General features: G+C 40.9%; 1 protein-coding gene across 1 annotated transcript in view; it reads right to left on the bottom strand.

Moving 5' to 3' along the window:
* Positions 1-18,917, bottom strand: part of LOC110533567 (VPS37D subunit of ESCRT-I) — a 41,771-nt gene extending 22,854 nt beyond the window's left edge. The window contains exons 1-2 of the mRNA XM_021617907.2: positions 18,601-18,917; positions 9,555-9,726 (exon numbers count right to left, since the gene is read on the bottom strand). Of these exons, the coding sequence (XP_021473582.2) occupies positions 9,555-9,726; positions 18,601-18,732 (304 nt within the window). The 5' untranslated portion in view covers positions 18,733-18,917. The remainder of the gene's footprint in view (positions 1-9,554; positions 9,727-18,600) is intronic.
* Positions 18,918-22,597: the final 3,680 nt, after the last annotated feature.

Raw genomic sequence — 22,597 nt, forward strand, 5'->3', positions numbered from 1 at the left:
GACCACAGGTTTCTTTCTGTGTGTTCTGAAGAGAGGAGGTGACGTCGGAAACACATGAAAAATAAGATACTCTAAATACATAGATCAGATTTGTTGCCTACTTTCTGTCAGAAGTTAGAGCCCAAACGTGTGCAAACAAAATTCACAACTCAAAGGAAAACAGCTCTGAATTCACCTTCTGGGTATTTTGAATCCCACAAATAAGCATAAGCCTCAGTGCTGACAGTAATTTGAAACGAGGGGGAGAAATATATCTAAACTTGGAAGTCAATACTACTGTTACCCTCTCACCAAGCTCGAATTTGACTCTCACGGCATTACTTAGAATATCTAAACAGCATGGGACATTAGGTGAGAAGGACATCTCCAATAAGAATCCCGATTGTAAACTCGCCAGGGTTGTAAAGGGAGTGACATATATATACAGTGCCTTGCGAAAGTATTCGGCCCCCTTGAACTTTGCGACCTTTTGCCACATTTCAGGCTTCAAACATAAAGATATAAAACTGTATTTTTTTGTGAAGAATCAACAACAAGTGGGACACAATCATGAAGTGGAACGACATTTATTGGATATTTCAAACTTTTTTAACAAATCAAAAACTGAAAAATTGGGCGTGCAAAATTATTCAGCCCCCTTAAGTTAATACTTTGTAGCGCCACCTTTTGCTGCGATTACAGCTGTAAGTCGCTTGGGGTATGTCTCTATCAGTTTTGCACATTGAGAGACTGACATTTTTTCCCATTCCTCCTTGCAAAACAGCTCGAGCTCAGTGAGGTTGGATGGAGAGCATTTGTGAACAGCAGTTTTCAGTTCTTTCCACAGATTCTCGATTGGATTCAGGTCTGGACTTTGACTTGGCCATTCTAACACCTGGATATGTTTATTTTTTAACCATTCCATTGTAGATTTTGCTTTATGTTTTGGATCATTGTCTTGTTGGAAGACAAATCTCCGTCCCAGTCTCAGGTCTTTTGCAGACTCCATCAGGTTTTCTTCCAGAATGGTCCTGTATTTGGCTCCATCCATCTTCCCATCAATTTTAACCATCTTCCCTGTCCCTGCTGAAGAAAAGCAGGCCCAAACCATGATGCTGCCACCACCATGTTTGACAGTGGGGATGGTGTGTTCAGCTGTGTTGCTTTTACGCCAAACATAACGTTTTGCATTGTTGCCAAAAAGTTCAATTTTGGTTTCATCTGACCAGAGCACCTTCTTCCACATGTTTGGTGTGTCTCCCAGGTGGCTTGTGGCAAACTTTAAACGACACTTTTTATGGATATCTTTAAGAAATGGCTTTCTTCTTGCCACTCTTCCATAAAGGCCAGATTTGTGCAATATACAACTGATTGTTGTCCTATGGACAGAGTCTCCCACCTCAGCTGTAGATCTCTGCAGTTCATCCAGAGTGATCATGGGCCTCTTGGCTGCATCTCTGATCAGTCTTCTCCTTGTATGAGCTGAAAGTTTAGAGGGACGGCCAGGTCTTGGTAGATTTGCAGTGGTCTGATACTCCTTCCATTTCAATATTATCGCTTGCACAGTGCTCCTTGGGATGTTTAAAGCTTGGGAAATCTTTTTGTATCCAAATCCGGCTTTAAACTTCTTCACAACAGTATCTCGGACCTGCCTGGTGTGTTCCTTGTTCTTCATGATGCTCTCTGCGCTTTTAACGGACCTCTGAGACTATCACAGTGCAGGTGCATTTATACGGAGACTTGATTACACACAGGTGGATTGTATTTATCATCATTAGTCATTTAGGTCAACATTGGATCATTCAGAGATCCTCACTGAACTTCTGGAGAGAGTTTGCTGCACTGGAAGTAAAGGGGCTGAATAATTTTGCACGCCCAATTTTTCAGTTTTTGATTTGTTAAAAAAGTTTGAAATATCCAATAAATGTTGTTCCACTTCATGATTGTGTCCCACTTGTTGTTGATTCTTCATATATATAAGGACGGTAATCAGGAAGGTGGTGGAGTCTAGGTAAGTCTGATGTCGCGCAGGTGCGAGTAACGATGGTGACTGGTGTGTGCCATAACGAGCAGCCTGGTGACCTAGAGGCCGGAGAGGGAGCTCACGTGACAAGGGTGATGACAATTAGGGTATTAACTTCAGATAGACTGATTATAGATTTATGTTATTATATAAGGATATGATTTCCCATGCATTAAATGACACTGAAACAGTAAATTACTCCACCAATGCAACAGATATAAGGTTCAAGATGTATATTACCACATTTTCAATGTACCACATCAAAAGAAATACAAATAATGAACCACAATGAGTCGTGCACAACCCATGTCCAAATTACTTGTGTAATGTTGGAGCTATAAAAAAAATGACTACACACAAAGTCCCGAAGCACCCCACCGTTGTGGTTACTCACTACTTGTAGACATTTCCTCAGTGAAGTAACTTATAGCAGTTCCGTGCAGGTTTCACAAGATCCACAGCAAGCACAGCTATCAATGCAGACAGTACTCCTTAGCAGCAACAGATATCCCATAGAAACATGAACTCGTTAATCTTCCACAAGCAATTCTCTCCAAGTCTCGCACGTTGCTAGGCTAACCTCGAGCTGTCAAATACCTCCGCGATGAGACGGCACGTCGGTAGCTTCAGTCTCTACTAAGTCTTTCTTAACAAAATAATAACTCTATTATAAAATCAAATCAGTATTTCCCTTCAAAACTCAGTAGATATGCGTTTTGTTATACTTTTATCATCATCTTTTATCGTTTTTCTTCACCAACACTGATAATGTCTCTTTCCCCCAGGCCTCCTGTTAACGAGGTCAACTCTCCCGTTGGCCACAGCTTAACAATCTACCTTATTGGTCCAAATTTTAACTTAAAAGTAAACCAATCTATTCACTTGTACATTAAATAAATATTTATTCCGAAGAAATGCATTAACAACATTACAATTCAGGAGCAATTCGATCACTTTTTAAATCTAATACCAATTAATTAGAACAAATAAACTCTATACCTGGTTTTAACAAGATTATTACATTACTAATTATCAATTGTGGGAACAAGCTGAAAAGAATAGAATGTGAGCTGGTGGTGGGAAGTTGATGTGACAAGTGACAGACAAACAGACAAAGGCTGCAGGTCCACCTGTGACCACAGCAACCTTGACCACATTCCGCACTTGATGTCTTCCATCTCTAAGCAAGCTGCATTACGCAATACACACAATACGTTGAGCCAGAACACAGTGTAACTCTTCTGCGATTTCTTGCCTCAGGAATTCTTCCTTTTTTAAAACCTTTTTCCCTCTCCTCTGGCTAAATGAGAATCAGATGTTTTGTGGAGGAAGGACGGACTCCCAACCATCCTGCTTTGTTGGTGCAGCTGGAGTGTTGGTACAGTATATGTGTGTGGTGACAAGAAGGTGAACATTCCACCCTCCTTCCATCATTGGACAGCTGCTAAGGCTGTAGATGGGGGTAAAAGGGGAGGGACGATTGGCTTCAAAACATGCCTGTTGTACATGAGGGTTCATTTAAATCGGGTGCTTTTGAGATTTCCTCTGTAAATAATATGGATAAATTCGTCAAAACAACAAAATAGGTGTTCGGCAATTTAACTGATTTAAACATCTGTGGATCTGAGCAACACCTGCTTTATCCCCAATTGAGGAAAAAGTAACATATTTCTGAGTTTCACCCATTAGGCTCGAGAAGAGGGGTTTTACGGCTTCCTCTACCAAGCGGCTGCTGCTCTGCTAAAGCATTTAAGAGCTCTAACATACCCCACTGGTGCAGCTCTACTGTCGTCCTGTCAACATCATGCCTCTGCTAAGCAAAGAGAAGGCCCCTTTCCACCCCCAAATCCCCTGACAACTGCTCAGTTTCCTGCTGGCATTGATGTGCCCAATCTTTCCCATGACCATTAGCTGGTGAGTTTGCAAACAGTTACAGCAGCAGAAACCCAGCCTGAGGGGTGGGCCGTCTGTCTTAAGAGGCTTTTCGAAGTAACTATCTACACAGTCATGTGCCATTGTCTTTGAACTACCAGCTAGTGGGAGAGCAGCAGACAAAAGCCTTTCATATACACTACCGGTCAAAAGTTTTTGTTGTTGTTTTTTTAAACTATTTTCTACATTGTAGACTAATAGTGAAGACGTCAAAACTATGAAATGACACATGGAATCATGTAGTAACCCAAAAAGTGTTAAAAAAATCAAAATATATTTTAGATTTGAGATTTGAGATTCTTCAAATAGCCAAGTAGTATTCTAAAACGGACCTGTAGTGTAGATTTGCAGCACCAGCAGCACCACTTGGACTGTACAACAGTTGGGGGGGGGGGGGGGGGTGTTAAAGTCAACAAATAATTCATATCTCCTTGTTTGATTTGAATGCTAGAACACTGGCTGAGGCTGTAGGGAAATGCAGGTTGGGAGTGGGATTGAATGGACGTAGTGTTAGAAGGTGTTGCAATCTCATTTCTATGCTTGTCCTCATATCTACTGCATGACTTGGAGCACCTGGGAGACTTATAGCTAATCTAGACTTTGTTTTGTGATCCCCTAAATTTCCATAATCTAAATAATTCATTCGCAATGCGCTGAGCCCGGGTTGTTGAAGAGCCGAGTGGAGTTCAAACAAAGATTACCATTTAACCCTTTACACTCGTGGGAATTGGTCTATATAGGTGCAACATAAGACAAAAACATTACAAGGGTTTGAATGAGAGGACGAACTGGTGTCTCCAAATGCGCACAGTTCCTAAGCAATGTCAATTCACTTTTATGACTCAAAGAAGAATCTTTTTTTTTGCTTTCCTAGCTGTGCCGTTGAGGAACTAGAGCAAGCACACTTGTAGTCATTTCATTTGGAACACAACCCACCATCACACATTTACTGTTTACATAATCCCAAAAATGGTCCATTATAAATGGCAATCTGGGACAGGTAGGCATGATTTGAAAGCTTGTTCTATTGCCAACATAACTAGCTATGTTATACAATATGATCTTACAGTGTTAGGTTTCACAAGGCAAATCAGAGAAACAGATCGTAATTTTGGTGTGCATAGAATGGAGACATGAGAAGTGTTCCCTCTAAACTGTGTGTGGGCACGCAGCTCCCCGGGACTGCTATGCAGAATAAATATAAGCACAGAGAAACACGAGATTGAACTTCACTCAACTTTCTAGAGTTTTCCCGTCGGTTAACACTATCAACTTTTCCCTTTACTGTGGGAATTGTGATCAAATTAACACAATATTAGCCGCTTTCAATGCAACATACCGAAACAAAATGAACTATGCAAGACTTAGTATACAAAACTAACTATGCAAGAGATTTTGTTGTAGGGAGAAACGCATCCGAGTAGGATTGTATTGCATTGACAGGCATGACTCAGGCCCATACTCTACACAGACCGGTACGCCATAACCAATCAGAGCTACAGCAGGCCTATATACAAATAGACGATTGCCATATATGGATCTGTGCCATTCACGTTGAGCTGGACTGTGTTTACAGCATGAGCGGTCCTGAGTGGATGGGCTTGTTTTGAGATCAAAGTCAGAGCTACATGTAGTGAAGTATGCACAGTTGTGCATTTGTTCATATCCTTTGCTAGTTACTGAGTTATTAACCCAGTTACAGATAAGTTGTAGTCAGCAATGGGTGAGTGATTGCTTCCTACAAAACGTGTGCATTTCATCTTTCAAAAGCAAGTCAGGTAAAGAGCTTTTTTGTCTTAAAGGTGCAGTGTTGTATTTTGAGACTTGAATAAGCTAAGTAGCCAATTGGCAGAGGGTAGCATGATTTGCCTTATTCTCTGTAATAACGGCATGGGAATAATGATGCATTTTATTTTGCAAAGTGGTTTCTTGCATCAAACAACACACCATTTTCAGTCACCTCCTTGTCTGAAGGACAAGTGGTTATAAACAAGTTAACGTCAAGCGCTGCATGGTTTTTTTCAAAGGTCTCATAGAATGTAGAGCTACAATGAACACACATTGGCTGCTACTGTAGGCTGAAGATTGAACAGCTATTTCCATGTTAAAATGATATGGGATGCATTTTCTCCATTGTTTTTGATTGTGGCCCACTCTGATAGTCCTACATTATGATCAAATAGCCATAGTAGCCTACTTAAAACTGTTACTTAAAGCGGGTACAGCCTGTGTCCACAGTAAATGTGTCCCGGAAGTTTTCAGAGCGTTCATGTTTGCGCTCAGCAGACCTGAAATTTGCTCAGTGAAAAACATTTTTGAGGGAACATAGTTCATGAATGCATTCAGGTGAAGTGTGACACGGCAAATTTTCTTCACAATAAACAAACATAGGCTCATTCTGTTCAGAACAACCCAGGGTATGACGCTATGTCATCTTGTAGCTGTACATCAAACATAGTGATCATAAACTTTGACACTGTATATGACATGAGTTTTATGATTTGGAAATGTGAAGTGTACATTTGGACTCACGGGTGTTTGGCTTCCTTTTATGACATCCAAGTGGTATTTTTATTATAATCTTAAATGTCTTGTCTTTCCAAAACTTAATTTACAGCATTTCCCTCACTCAGCCAACCCAAAACATTTCTAAATTTCTCCAATTACTGGGAGGGATGGGGCCAACTTCTTGTCGGGCGCAGTTCTGTCAGTCAAAACCCATACAGTGCTGTGAAGTGCAGAGCCAGAACTCTGGCGTCATGTATAGCATGTTACTGTACAGCCACTATGTTTCAATTTAAGCACTTACAGTATTAGTGCCCAAATCTGCCATTTTCAACTGAGTGTAAAGGGCTACGATAAGACAGCGAGACTGAAGTTCTCTCTCAAGTCTCGGAAGGACTGCCCCAAAAAGGGGCCCCTTTGTCTCTTAGAAAACACGAGGTAAGGCAATGAGGGCCACCGCAGACTAAACCATGCAATTACTCAGCCCGAGGAGGTTAGCGTGATGGCGCTCCTTTGGGTACTGAGGTTTCTGCCTAGTTTACTTTGGCCTTATGGGTAGCTCAGCAAGTTGCATGAACAGTACCATAAGAAAAATTATGTTATTCTGTATTCTGTTTATTTGTTTGTCTGTTTAAATAACATGTTCTTTGATTCAGCGAGTCAAAGATGACCCTGAGATGTGCGAGTCTGTCTGACCGTGAGAATACATTCAGCTTCTTACACTGCCAAGAAGGAAACCAGGAGAAACACAATATTCAGTCATTTTGGCCAAATAGAATAAACATTTTAAAAAACAGCTCCCTTAGCAGAGGAGCGCCCCTGTTAACTGTTTGGGAAACGAAACAGGCTCATGTGGAGCAGGAGTCCTATTTCATACATGCTCCAGTGGTTACTCTTGGCTAGTGTTGAAAGAGAGGTGGAACAGCCAGGTGGGAACCCCTTTGCCTGAGCTCACCCATGGGGACACGATAGTTCTGCAAGACCCCACCTCCACCCCTCACACCCATGAGCGGGACTGGAGGGGAGGGGCATGGACCAGGTCCAGAGTTTGGATCCCAACAGTGCCAGCAGATTTCACCCACCAACCTGTCAAATGTAATAACAATCCACACAAGAGGTCGCAACACTGATCAGCGCGGGCCTCATAAATTAAACAGCCGACATTAGGGCGTTGTTATGGAACAGTGTTTCTCTGTGATGTGTTTCCACAGACACAAAGGCACACACCCTGGGGTTGTTTAGATGTTATTAATAAACCATTGTAGATTTTGCAGCTTACCTCAAAAATAGTCAGCTACAACAGCTCATCAAAATCTCGTTCCCTGGTCTATGATCACTCCGCACACAGACATTATATTTCCATAAATTCTTATCCAGCTGTATTTTTATATTCTTAATCCTGACTCATGGCTGACAGCAATATTCCATGTACAGTGCCTTGCGAAAATATTCGGCCCCCTTGAACTTTGCGACCTTTTGCCACATTTCAGGCTTCAAACATAAAGATTTTTTTTGATTTTTTTTGTGAAGAATCAACAACAAGTGGGACACAATCATGAAGTGGAACGACATTTATTGGATATTTCAAACTTTTTTAACAAATCAAAAACTGAAAAATTGGGCATGCAAAATTATTCAGCCCCCTTAAGTTAATACTTTGTAGCGCCACCTTTTGCTGCGATTACAGCTGTAAGTCGCTTGGGGTATGTCTCTATCAGTTTTGCACATCGAGAGACTGAATTTCTTTCCCATTCCTCCTTGCAAAACAGCTCGAGCTCAGTGAGGTTGGATGGAGAGCATTTGTGAACAGCAGTTTTCAGTTCTTTCCACAGATTCTCGATTGGATTCAGGTCTGGACTTTGACTTGGCCATTCTAACACCTGGATATGTTTATTTTTTAACCATTCCATTGTAGATTTTGCTTTATGTTTTGGATCATTGTCTTGTTGGAAGACAAATCTCCATCCCAGTCTCAGGTCTTTTGCAGACTCCATCAGGTTTTCTTCCAGAATGGTCCTGTATTTGGCTCCATCCATCTTCCCATCAATTTTAACCATCTTCCCTGTCCCTGCTGAAGAAAAGCAGGCCCAAACCATGATGCTGCCACCACCATGTTTGACAGTGGGGATGGTGTGTTCAGCTGTGTTGCTTTTACGCCAAACATGACGTTTTGCATTGTTGCCAAAAAATTACATTTTGGTTTCATCTGACCAGAGCACCTTCTTCCACATGTTTGGTGTGTCTCCCAGGTGGCTTGTGGCAAACTTTAAACGACACTTTTTATGGATATCTTTAAGAAATGGCTTTCTTCTTGCCACTCTTCCATAAAGGCCAGATTTGTGCAATATACAACTGATTGTTGTCCTATGGACAGAGTCTCCCACCTCAGCTGTAGATCTCTGCAGTTCATCCAGAGTGATCATGGGCCTCTTGGCTGCATCTCTGATCAGTCTTCTCTTTGTATGAGCTGAAAGTTTAGAGGGACGGCCAGGTCTTGGTAGATTTGCAGTGGTCTGATACTCCTTCCATTTCAATATTATCGCTTGCACAGTGCTCCTTGGGATGTTTAAAGCTTGGGAAATCTTTTTGTATCCAAATCCGGCTTTAAACTTCTTCACAACAGTATCTCGGACCTGCCTGGTGTGTTCCTTGTTCTTCATGATGCTCTCTGCGCTTTTAACGGACCTCTGAGACTATCACAGTGCAGGTGCATTTATACGGAGACTTGATTACACACAGGTGGATTGTATTTATCATCATTAGTCATTTAGGTCAACATTGGATCATTCAGAGATCCTCACTGAACTTCTGGAGAGAGTTTGCTGCACTGAAAGTAAAGGGGCTGAATAATTTTGCACGCCCAATTTTTCAGAGTTTGATTTGTTAAAAAAGTTTGAAATATCCAATAAATGTTGTTCCACTTCATGATTGTGTTCCACTTGTTGTTGATTCTTCACAAAAAAATACAGTTTTATATCTTTATGTTTGTAGCCTGAAATGTGGCAAAAGGTCGCAAAGTTCAAGGGGGCCTAATACTTTCGCAAGGCACTGTATACCCAGAAACAGAGACAATCTTCCTTTCTCCTCTGCCTCTCTTGGTCACATGTAGACTCACCGAGCCGACTCTGTTTTTCCCAGCAGGCGGTTGCCAGATTGGTCAGATCCCTATATTTCTCAGCCAGCTGGAGTTTGCCGTTGTTGAGGCGGGGTCGCCTGGCGAGGCTCTCCTCGGCCAAGCTCCGGTTGGAGGTCAGCAGAATCTCTCTGTCCACCTGCAGCTCCTGAAACTGGAGACAGGCATGGAGTCAGAACCCTGAGAATGTACAGCTCAGCACACACAAAGAAAAGGTAAATGGATTAACTGAATCAATAGCAGACTGTGATGGTAGGGTGCCATGTTTAAAATATTATTCCAGTAATAGAGGTGTATGTGTATCAACCTACTTATAGCATCTTGATAAATAGGAGTTTAAAGTTGGCATAACAGTTGGAAATGTACATATTTATTTAGCTATTTAAAGATTGATGTTTACAAATCTGCTCAACTGAGCCTTCACAGAATTCATAGTTAAAAAAAAATGTGTCAAGCTACAATAGATATTCAAGGTTAACCTCACTCTGCAGGAAATGCTCTACACACTGAGTTTGAAATGTATTGAGCTGGAAAATGTTTTCTCATAGGGTTTGAGCAGAGAAAACAACAGCAAAGGGGTTAGTCAATGTGGAAAGTATGAAACTGTGAGAAACAGCAGGGTCATTGAGGGCCAAAAACACAGGAAGGAGCAAGGGTGTACTGTATATACATGAATGTTTGATGGTGAGTTACTTAAGAACAAAAACCTGTTCCAAGGTGTGAACTTCAACCAGTAGGTCTATACTAAATATTGAATATATCAAAGGACTTTCCCAGTCAGGGAAATTAATTAATAAAACTGAGGGCATTTGATACTTAATTTCATGTGAAGGTTAAGTCAAGGTGTGTTAAACAAGATCAATAAAAATGTATGTTAAAAAAACAACTTACAGGCCACATTCCCAAACCAATGTGACTTTCCACCTCTGGCAAATAGCGGACTTTGAATTCCTAGTCAAGAGCCTCACTCATGTTACACATGGACCGCATGATACGCTTGTGGCTTTGGCATACACACTGGGAGGATTCAGTTGATGACTTGGCACTAGCGAAGTAACATTTTACTTACTTCACATATCAGCCCTTTAAAGTTGTTCAAAAACCAAACTCAAGACTAAAGTCAGGCTATTGCTCACACTTTCAAGAATCTTCATACCACAGCAAGAAAATGTATACATGTAGAGTCATTAATAGTGACAGTTCCACAGACTAACGCCTCGATCAGACCGACAGCATCATTGCATCAGTACTGCGTAATAAATTCTTCAGTCAAACTTTTCCATGATCTAATCCAACATTTTTGTGGATATATTGTACCAGTCAAAAGTTTTGACACATCTACTCATTCAAGGGTTTTTCTTAATTTTCACTATTTTCTACACTGTAGAATAGTAGTGAAGACATCAAAACTATGAAATAACACATATGGAAGGAATCATGTTGTAATCAAAAAAGTGTTCAACAAATTAAAATATATTCTATATTTGAGATTCTTCAAAGTAGCCACCCTTTGCCTTGATGACAGCTTTGCACACTATTGGCATTCTCTCAACCAGCTTCATGAGGTAGTCACCTGGAATGTATTTCATGCTTTTCCAACAGTCTTGAAGGAGTTCCCACATATGCTGAGCACTTGTTGGCTGCTTTTCCTTCACTCTGCAGTCCAACTCAACCCAAACCATCTCATTTAGGTTGAGGTCGGGTGATTGTGGAGCTCAGGTCATTTGATGCTTGGCAAAATAGCCCTTACACAGCCTGGAGGTGTCATTGTCCTGTTGAAAAACAAATGATAATTCCACTAAGTGCAAACCAGATGGGATGGCGTATCGCTGCAGAATGCTGTGGTAGCGATGCTGGTTAAGTGTACCTTGAATTCTAAATACATCACAGACAGTGCCACCAGCAAAGCACCATCACGCCTCCTCATCCATGCTTCACGGTGGGAACCACACATGCAGAGATCCTCCGTTCCCCTACTGTCTCACCAGGACAAGCCAGTTGGAACCAAAAAACTCAAATTTGGACTCATCAGACCAAAGGACAGATTTCCACCGGTCTAACGTCCATTGCTTGTGGCTCAAGCAAGTCTCTTCTTATTATTGGTGTCTTTAGTAGTGGTTTCTTTGCAGAAATTCGACCATGAAGGCCTGATTCCCGCTGTCTCCTCTGAACAGTTGATGTTGAGATGTGTCTGTGACTTGAACTCTGTGAAGCATTTATTTGGGCTGCAATCTGAGGTGCAGTTAACTCTAATTAACTTATCCTCTGCAGCAGAGGTAACTCTGGGTCTTCCTTTTCTGTGGTGGTCCTCATGAGAGCCAGTTTCATCATAGTGCTGGATGGTTTTTGCGACTGCAAAAATAAATGTTCACAAATTTTCCATATTGACTGACCTACATGACTTAACATAATGATAGACAGTCGTTTCTCTTTGTCACGACTTCCGCCGAAGTCGCTCCTCTCCTTGTTCGGGTGGCGTTCGGTGGTCGACGTCACCGGCTTTCTAGCCATCGCCGCTCCATTTTTCATGTATTCATTTGTATTGTCTTGTTCCCTGCACACCTGGTTTTCCTTCCCCAATCAACCTACATGTATTTATTCCTCTGTTCCCCATCATGTCTTTGTGTAAGATTGTTTGTGTTACGTGTGTATTGTTGACGCGCCAGACTGGCTTGTTTTTTCCATGTTATTTTTTCACGAAGATGTTTATTGTGAAACATAATTCTTGTGACTGTTTTGCGCGTTTTGCACTTTTGCTTAAATAAAGTGTGCGCCTGTTCACAAATCTCTGCTCTCCTGCACCTGACTTCGCTACCAGTATGCACACATCTGACACTCTTTGCTTATTTGAGTTGTTCTTGCCACAATATGGACTTGGTAGTTTACCAAATAGGGCTATCTTCTGTATACCCACCCTACCTTGTCACAACACAACTGATTGTCTCAAACACATGAATTAACTTTTAACAAGGCACAACTGTTAATTGAAATACATTCCACCTCATGAAGCTGGTTGAGAGAATGCCAATAATGTGAAAAACTGTCATCAAGGCAAAGGGTGGCTACTTTGAAGAATATAAAATATATTTTGATTTGTTTAACACTTTTTTTGGTTACTATATGTTTCCATATGTGCTATTTCATAGTTTTGATGTCTTCATTATTATTCTACAATGTAGAAAATAGTAAAAAGAAAGAAAAACCCTGGAATGAGTAGGTGAGTCCAAACATTTGACTAGTAATGTATGTACAACAAAAGTTCAACATTTACCTTTTGCTTCTATTTCTGTCAAGTCTACGCATACAATTTGATGCATAAGTTGGATAAATAGTGCTTGTGTTTGCCTGCAATGCAATGGTGCAAGGCAAACGCAACATTCCATTGGAAATGTATGTACTTCTGGTGAACCAAAACACAATGGCGCTGTCGGTTTGATCGAGGTGAAAGGTTTCAATTAAACAAAAATGTATTTTGCATTTAAGTAAGTGTCAATATATGGGAATAATCCCCAAACTAAAGGACAATTAGAAAATGTATTGCAAAGTATTCCAGCGGTCAGGACTAATGGTGAGTCCAGTGGCATTTTTGCTATGCATCGCTTTAGACCCAATGAGAAAAACACAGTTGCATGATGAAGGGATTCTGTGGCTTGTCATCTGTAGCTCCGTCCATCTTGTTCCTAAAACGACATTGGCATAGCACAGACAGCATGGCAAACCACAAACCCCACTGTTAACTCAAATTATCTGAAGTCAAAAGAGCGTGGAGGCTTTTATTGAGATTTGCTATTCTGCCTGAAGTAAAATTATGATTTTTTTAGCTGCCAATTGCACTGTTTAAAACCTCAGGGATATTGTTAACTCTGGCTGAGCTCACCAAAGTATACCGAGGATAAATGGTTTACTTTGTTAAATGATAATGAGATTTTTGCCTCACTTAATACTCTGCTCATGACCAAAAACAGTTTGGCTCTCCTCATGGGGCATGCCTCCACTTGAAATTAATTTGCTTACAGGAATGTGAGAATGTATGTTCATTGCATCATGAACAAACACACAACAAAGTGGGTCAGTTGAAAGTGCTTTAGACTGAAAAAGAGCCAAGGAGGAAGAGCTTCTCAGTGACATCAGAAAGTGGAGTTAAGTGAGGTAAAATTAATGAGACTGAGAGGGCGTACTGTTGCAGAATGGCCAAAGGGAATTAGGTGGGAGGATTATTATCTACAGCTTGTATTGGCATGTTTCCCAAGTTACTGAGTCACAATCACTGATAGTAATCTTTGTTATTGATGCAGCTGGGTAGCACTGACTTTCCTTGCAGCAGTTTTGAAATGCTCAGTCAATGGCTCCTCAACAGTGGTTTCTTTCGACTTCAGAGTTTACGTATAACCCTCACTTCTCGACTGAAACCACATGAGTTTCTTGCAACAGGAAACCAAAGTGAATGCCACCCCCCTGCCAGAGAAAGTCAGAAACCACTGATCCAATCATAGTGGTCTCCAAGCAAAGGCACATTGTATGCCTCACACCTCCCAAAATGGAGGGAATATAGTCTTCTTCTGATTAAATATTTCCATTCCTGCAAGCTGAAACTGCAGAGCAAGATGCTAGATAAGACTTCTTCTTTAATTGGAGCAAGTTCTATGTACAGGGAATGAGAGAACATTTCAAATTGCCCACCTTATCTGAGAAGAGGGTTGAGTTCAAGACTTCTGGCTCAGGGTGATAATCAATTGCTAATTAAAAGCTTCACTTGGCAGTCAGCCTGAAGAAGGCTGTTTCTAACTTTGGCCAACTACAAAACTATGTCATCACTCCCGGGAATCCAGTTCAGTGGAATGTGTCTGGCTGGACATATCAGGCTTTTTACAAACCTTGCACTGTAATAATCAAAGAAGCTTTGCGGGTCCAAAATACATTTATTTCCCCTTCGATACTTAAACCCCTAATCGTCTCAGACTTCGAGGTTGAAGAATCACTTTGAAAAAAGTATTTCATTTAGCTATGATAGGCTGAAAGGAGAGGGGAGTGTGCAATGTATAAGCAAGGCTTTAATCTGTGTTTTTTAAAATGATTAATCAAATCGAGGAAAAGAACAAAAAGTCATAGGGACTTTTTTATCAAGGGCTATCATTCACAAATGAATGAAGGGGCCTTCTCAGAACTGCGTAGGGCCCAGCCTTCTCCCTCAGCATCATCAGGAGGATTGGGTATGTAAGGACATACAAATGTTTCAGACCACTAACTGACTGACTGTATACACAAATGAGAAGTATGTCTGTGTGTTACAATTACTAAAAATACGCTGTGGAGGATGTACTGTACAACATGATAAATGCATAATCTAATGAAGTAGTGATGGCTTGAAATATGATTTCCACTGATCTCAGTCACAACCAACTGGGCATAGATGTCAGTTAAATGTCTAGTTTTGATTTACATTTGGTTGAGTTGTCAACTAATGTGAATTCAATGTGAAATCAACAAACAAATTGTCCATGTTATTGGATTTAGGTTTAAAGTTGGGTGAACAAAACACAATGCCCTTATATTGTCTTACGTTTTGCAAATCCAATCAGTTTTCCACATTGATTTAATGTCATCACATTGAAAAGACGTGGAAACAACGTTGATTCAACCAGTTTTTGCCCACTAGGAAGCCACAGGGAATAAAAGACTGTGGCTTCAATTGGATCATGGCTCTGGACATCACAGCTGCATATGTGATCTTGTTTTAGACAGCTCTCTGGGATTACCTTGACCATCTGATGCTGAGAGATTAGAATTCAACCCCGAGAAACATCTCATCTGCTGTTTTACTGCCGGTAAGGTGACAATTTTCAAAGCAACCATTGACGGTGGACACTGACATGTTGACATGAAAGTCATCAGGAAAATGTGTGACTTATTCCACAGATGTTACCCAAGATACTGTGCCAACACTTTTCCCTGGAACTGTTTCTTGACCAATCTTTCTTTGTCAGGTCAAGATTTACTTTATGTGGATTATCTAGTGGAGTGATAAATGATTTCAATACCTTTTCATTGACAACTTAATCTGAACAAGTATATGCCCAACAGGCTACATTTTTTGGATTACTTGTTGATTGCTTTTAAGAATATTGTAACTTTAAAATGTGTTAAAATTAAAATATATAAGCATTAAAAAGATTTTTAAACACATTTTGACTTGTGTGTGTTTGCTTTGAGGTTGGATTTCCTTTCTGTGTTACGAATCCTCCAAATGTGGGGTATTTGCTTCTTGCATTCCACTGCTGTATTCATTTTAATTGAGAATTAAATATTTAAAACACTCATTCCATGTAGTAAAATAATAAGAATGTTAACATTTAGTCTAGTTATTCATTGAAGGTTTATGGAGTATATTTTCCATTCCCAAATGCATTCAAACTTTCTAAACTGAGCCCCTCTAGTTTTTGTATCTGGGCCAATATCCTGTCTCTTATGCTTGTCACACCTCTTTGTGCATACTTAATTCTTGTCATCGGAACAGCTTGAAATATCTGCATTGTCACATCACAGCAGGCAAGATGGCAAAGTCTACAGGGTATTAAACTACTTATATGACGCCACACTGTGTGGCCCGCATGCAATTTAGAGAAACCACAAATCTTTGCAGCCCATTTCAAAGTGCTCTAAAGATTCTAGCAGTGTCTAACAGTTCCTGTGATTTTGTTAAAGTGTAATTTAGCTCCAAGTGTTTTTCAAAAGTCTCCCTCAACACTGGGCTACTTCAGTCCCTTCACAAGTGTCTTGCTGTTCATTTCTCTCACACTTGTGGTTTGTATAATGATCATTTGCAAGGCAATCAGAGCCCCATGTTCTGTAGAATCCGGAGCATTTGGCCCAGAGTCAAAATAAGCACGGTGTACACAAAGACACTGCAGCTCCACTGTTCTCCCTTGGATTTCCTGTGACTACAAGGACACTGTACAGCTTATTTCACTCCAAATCCCTGTCATCCATGGCTATTCATAATCACCAGCGTTTTTCCCTAAACAGGAATAGCATCAGACCTTCCATTTCCTACTGTGGCTGCTCCTACCCCTGTTTAGCAAGCGGGAGGTTCAGGAGCCCCTGGGACTGTGGTTGTGATGATGCACTGGTTGTAAAGCAAACCACCAGACAGTATTCACCGGCACTGACAAAAAACACTTGAAGGGCACTTCAGATTTGGAAAGAAGTACAATGTTGTATGAACTTCTCGAGCTGAAAATGTACTGATGTGGCAGTTTCTGTGAAGACACAAAAATATTATTGTTTGACATTTGATATTGGGAAATATATTATACAAACATGATGAATGTGTTATGATTTAATATGCCAGCGTGAGGATACTGGCTCCTTTTCCATCAAGTCTGTACAATCTGCAAGAATTTACCAGCTAGATTTATCTTGGGGGAAAAGGGCTTGAGTGTTGCTCTGCTCCTTCACTGCCATGTGTGGTAAGCTGAGGTGCTCAGCGTCTGAGTGTCTTCAAATGGAGCAGTTACAGTGTCCAGATGACTGTAATTTAATTTTCCCATTTAGTGCTTACTACCCATGTCAAATCCCATGGAGCCAGTAGAGGATAGCAATTATGCCAGTCAGGAGGCTGAGAACATTCTCTAGAGGGAGCTAGCCAGTAGCTAGTGAAAGGTGGGCTATATACACAAGCGTCCATCTTATTGTGCCATTAATGATGCTTTCAGAGCAGTTGCCCTTGGATACCCCAAAGTGTTAATGAATTGGAGCGCTGCTCACCAGTGGATCGTAGGGGCTGTGGAGCCAGCCCCTACAATAAGTTCAACTACCACTAACACATGCTCACATGTCAGCCAACCATGCATATGTGGGCTTTATTAAACTAACAATGGCAACTGCAAGAAAAACAATGGGAGGGGGTCATACCCAGACACCCTACTGATGATTAGTTACACAAACTGTAAATGAGAATTGTGTGTGAATGTCTCAACTAACCTACAGTATCATATTGCCTAGCTTATTACTGGCATGTAACACTTGCATGTAAATGTATGTTCAATCAAATGTCTTGGTCAAGTCGAATGCAGCTGCTACTACAACCATTACTGAAATCCCTAACATGCCTCTAGCGAAGTAATTCTTATCCAGTCCCTTGGGAGCATTCCATGGCCTCTCTCAGTGAGATGCAACCACTTTGGGAACATCTCTCTAATTCATTCGCTGCAGCAGTGAAGCAGGTTTCAAATGTCATGTCTTGATCTGAATTGGACACATGCGCATCCAGTCCCAAATGAATAACGATTTTCTCTCTGTCCAAGAATGAATGCCACACCTGATGAGTTCAAGCAGAGGGCTATGTACCATGAATCACCATTTTTTTTAACTGTTCAAGACAAATAGAACAAGAACAAACTGCCCTCGTAATTTAACATTATATTTAGGAATAGATGTTCTAGTGAGGAATAAGACAGAAAGACAGAATGAGGTGCATTTGCATTTAAATGTGCATGTGTGTGGGACAGAGAGACCGATTACATGTTTTCAAATGAACATTTTAGTGCTTTTATAGCATTTTGAATAGGTTGATCCTGCTGCTCACTGAACATGTCCTGTATGGCAAGCAGGAATTCCCTGTTCAGGTCGATTGGTATGGAAAAACATTCTGTAAAAAACGAATGGAATGTGAACAATGTCAATTGTACATACTATTTACATTCACGTAAACTCTATCGGATTGAAGGAGAACGTGGGGGAAAACATTAAAGGATTTTCCCATTGGAAGCCACGCACAATACTATAGTGTCATAGGAGGATAATAAAGCATGCATTGCCTATAGCATACATGATGTGCCATACGATGAGGCATCAAAGCAATTTTTTCGCGCTTTATAGAAATCAGCAGAGAGCATAATGTTGAGACCTATTTGAGTTTGAATGTAGCCTAATAGTCTGGAAAATGTAATATCAACCACATGTAACTGACATATACATTTAGCAAAACTGTGGTTTTATTCGATAGTTATCACACTGTAGAACCAAATACCTTCTCATTGAGTCGGACGATCTGGTCCATTTTTTCTTCATCTTGTAAAAGCTCCTGCAATTCACTGGTGTTTAGAGCCCTGTACCCATCTGGGATAGAGTTCGTGTCCTTAAAATTGGACATTGTATTCATTCACAAGCAGTTCAGACGAGTTCGTTTGTAAGCCCATTTGGTTCCATGTCGTTCGCAGTGAATAGCACAGCCGCACGCGCGTGTTGTGTTGAAGCAGACCGTGTAGCGAGAACGGAACGTTTCTGTTGGCGGAGACAATACAAGATGCAGGGACACATACTTAACACGTCTGCAGCTAATGTAATGCCACTGACAACCACAGGAAGGCATTGTCGTTTATAAGCAAATGTTATAAACAGTAATAAACCTCTACCACAATTTTGTTTGGCAGTATTTTATAATTGCCTACTGAAGTCCTGTATTTCCCAAATACCCCAAAATGTGTAGTAATAATAATACTAAAAATGCATTGTGTACCTTACATTTGAAAGCATTTTCAATGTATGTAGGCAAGTGTGCAGTTATGCTGTGTGAGTCTGGCAAATGGAATATTGCAACCATTTTCACTTCCTTGTTACATAGCATCATTTTGTAGCAACTATGCTGTTACTATGTATCAACTCTTGAGCTAACTTTCGTTTCAATATCAGTGGTTGTAAAAACTCAAATTCCCATTTGTTTTACATATTCAGCTTGCCTCTGGATCTGATTGGATTATTGAGTTGAATGAATCCTGAAGTTTTCGTTGGTTTTCATTGGTAGGATTCTAAAATCGTAATATTCAGACGACAGGAAAAATGGCTGCGCTTGCTGGAGAGCGATGGTGAAGCGAGCTACCAAATCATTATATTTTTTATAAATTACGAGGAACTCGATTTGGAACCCAAAGCGAATTGCAGAAGAACTGCAAAGAGTCTTACATTTTACCTCAATGGCGACTTATTCTTGTCGGATGACGCAGACAGTGTTTTTTACACGACAAACCTGAGGCAGCTCAATTCAGAGGACAGCTTTGAGACTGTGATATACCAGGTGAGTAACGTTAAATTACTAGCTAGCGTGTTTAAAGGTCGGTTGTTCATCTAGCTAGCTACTTTCTGACAAGTTTTTTTTAAACGAATTATATTAGATATAATAGTCTTTGTAATTACAGTCAGTTGCCACTCCCATTAATTCCTGGCACAATATGCATTCACGTTGGTCTTGTCTGAACCCAATATTTCCTACATATTTTTTCCAGCAGCGGTGGCAAAGTTATCAGAATGCGTTTAGAGTTGCAATTCTACACATTTTGTCATAGAGCTGAGAATTTTTTTTAAAAAGTAACTGTCCGGTGAAAATCTAACTTCATGTTCATGTTCCGTTAACTCCTACCCAAATAATGCTGTTGACTCGTCCTGTACTCGTATTTGTGGCCAAGTCATAAATAGGGAAAAACTACTTAAACTCCTCCTCAAACTATAAAATACTTACCATTTATTCATAATGTATGATGCCCTACTCCCGTGGAGGATGAGCTGGCCAATGAGCAGTCCAAAAGAGGATTTTTTATTTTTTTATTTCACCTTTATTCAACCAGGTAGGCTAGTTGAGAACCAAGTTCTCATTTGCAACTGCGACCTGGCCAAGATAAAGCAAAGCAGTGTGACACAGACAACAACACAGAGTTACACATGGAGTAAACAATAAACAAGCCAATAACACAATAAACTAGTCAATGACACAGTAGAAAAAATAAAGTCTATATACAGTGTGTGCAAAAGACATGAGGAGGTAGGCAATAAATAGGCCATAGGACTCAGATCCCTTGACTATTTCCACATTTTGTTACGTTAAAGCCGTATTCTAAAATGGATAAAATTATTATTGTTAACTTTTTTACCCTCATCAATCTACACAATACCCCATAATACCAAAGCAAAAACTGGTTAAGAATTTTGTGACATTTACACAAGTATTCAGACCCTTTACTTAGTACTTTGTTAAAGCCCCTTTGGCAGTGATTACAGTCTCGAGTCTTGGGTATCACTCTACAAGCGTGGCACACCTATATTTGGGGAGTTTCTCCCATTATTCTCTGCAGAGCCTCTCAAGCGCTGTCAGGTTGGATGGGGAGCGTTTCTGCACATCTATTTGCAGGTCTTCGATAGGGTTCAAGACCGGTCTCTGGCTGGGCGACTCAAGTACATTCAGAGACTTGTCCCGAAGGCACTCCTGCTTTGTCTTGGCTGTGTGCTTAGGATTGTTGTCCTGTTGGAAGGTGAACTTTCACCTCAGTCTGAGGTCCTGAGCACTCTGGAGCAGGTTTTCATCAAGGATCTCTCTGTACTTTGCACCGTTCCTTTCCTCAATCATGACTAGTCTCCCAGTCCCTGGTGTTTGGAAAAACATCCTCACAGCATGATGCTGCCACAACAGTGCTTCACCGTAGGGATGGTGCCAGGTTTCCTCCAGATGTGACACTTGTCATTCAAAGAGTTCCATCTTGGTTTCATCAGACCAGAGTGTCTTGTTTCTCATGGTCTGAGAGTCCTTTAGGTGCCTTTTGGCAAACTCCAAGCGGGCTGTCATGTGCCTTTTAGTGAGGAGTGTTTTCCATCGGGCCACTCTACCATAAAGGCATGATTGGAGTGCTACAGAGAAGGTTGTCCTTCTGGATGGTTCTCCCATCTCCACAGAGGAACTCTGGAGCTCTGTCAGAGTGACCATTGGGTTCTTGGTCACCTCCCTGACCTAAGCCCTGCTCCCCCCAAGGCCCTTCTCCCCCCAAGCTCTAGGAAGAGTCTTGGTGGTTCCAAACTTCTTCCATTTTAAAATTATGGAGGCTGTGTTCTTGGGGACACAGACTTTTTTTGGTACCCTTCCCCAGATCTGTGCCTTGACACAATCCTGTCTTGGAGCTCTAAGGACAATTCCTTTGACATTATGGCTTGGTTTTTGCTCTGTGGGACCTTATTTAGACAGGTGAGTGCCTTTCCAAATAATTTCCATTCAATTGAATTGACCACAGATGGACTCCAATCAACCGGATGCACCTGAGCTCAATTTCGAGTCTCATAGCAAAGGGTCTGAATACTTATGTAAATAAGCTATTTCAGTTTGCAAAAATGTATAAACCTGTTTTCACTTTGTTGTTATTGGGTATTGTGTATAAGTTTATAAAAAAAATAATAATGTTTAATCGGTTTTAGAGTAAGGCTGTAAAGTAACAAAATGTGGAAAAAGTCAAGGGGTCTGAAAACTTTCCAAGTGCACTGTATGTATGGAGATATGCACGTTTTAACATTTTGAACACTCAATTGGTGGAAAGAACAGATGACTCGGTCGACCAAGATTTGTATGAGGCTGGGAAAGCCAGAGTCGGCTTCCAATTAGTTGTGTTGTCTGGCTTGGTCTGATTGAATTCCAATGAATAAAACACGGTGAGGCTTATTCAGTCGACCTTATAAATATATACTGAACAAAAATATAAACACAACATGCAACAATTTCATCGATTTTACTGAATTGCAGTTCATATATGGAAATCAGTCCATTTAAATAAATTAATTAGGCCCTATTCTATGGATTTCAACATGACTGGGCAGGGGCGCAGCCATGGTTGGGCCTGGGAGGGCTTAGGCCCACCCACATGGGAGCCAGGCTCAGCCAATCAGAATTAGTTTTTCCTCACAAAAGGGCTTTATTACAGACATAAATACTCCTCAGTTTCATCAGCTGTCCAGGTGGCTGTTCCCAGATGATCCGGCAGGTGATGAAGCCGGATGTGGAGTCCTGGGCTGGCGTGGTTACACGTGGTCTGCGGTTGTGAGGCCGTTTGGACGTACTGCCAAATTCTCTAAAACGAAGTTGGAGGCGGCTTATGGTAGAGAAATTCACATTCAATTCTCTGGCAACAGCTCTGGTGGACATTCTTGCAGTGAGCATGCCAATTGTACGCTTCCTCAACTTGAGACATCTGTGGCATTGTGTTGTGACAAAACTG

This window comes from Oncorhynchus mykiss, chromosome 10 (assembly GCF_013265735.2).
Source record: "Oncorhynchus mykiss isolate Arlee chromosome 10, USDA_OmykA_1.1, whole genome shotgun sequence".
NCBI classification, from domain to species: Eukaryota; Metazoa; Chordata; class Actinopteri; order Salmoniformes; family Salmonidae; genus Oncorhynchus; species Oncorhynchus mykiss.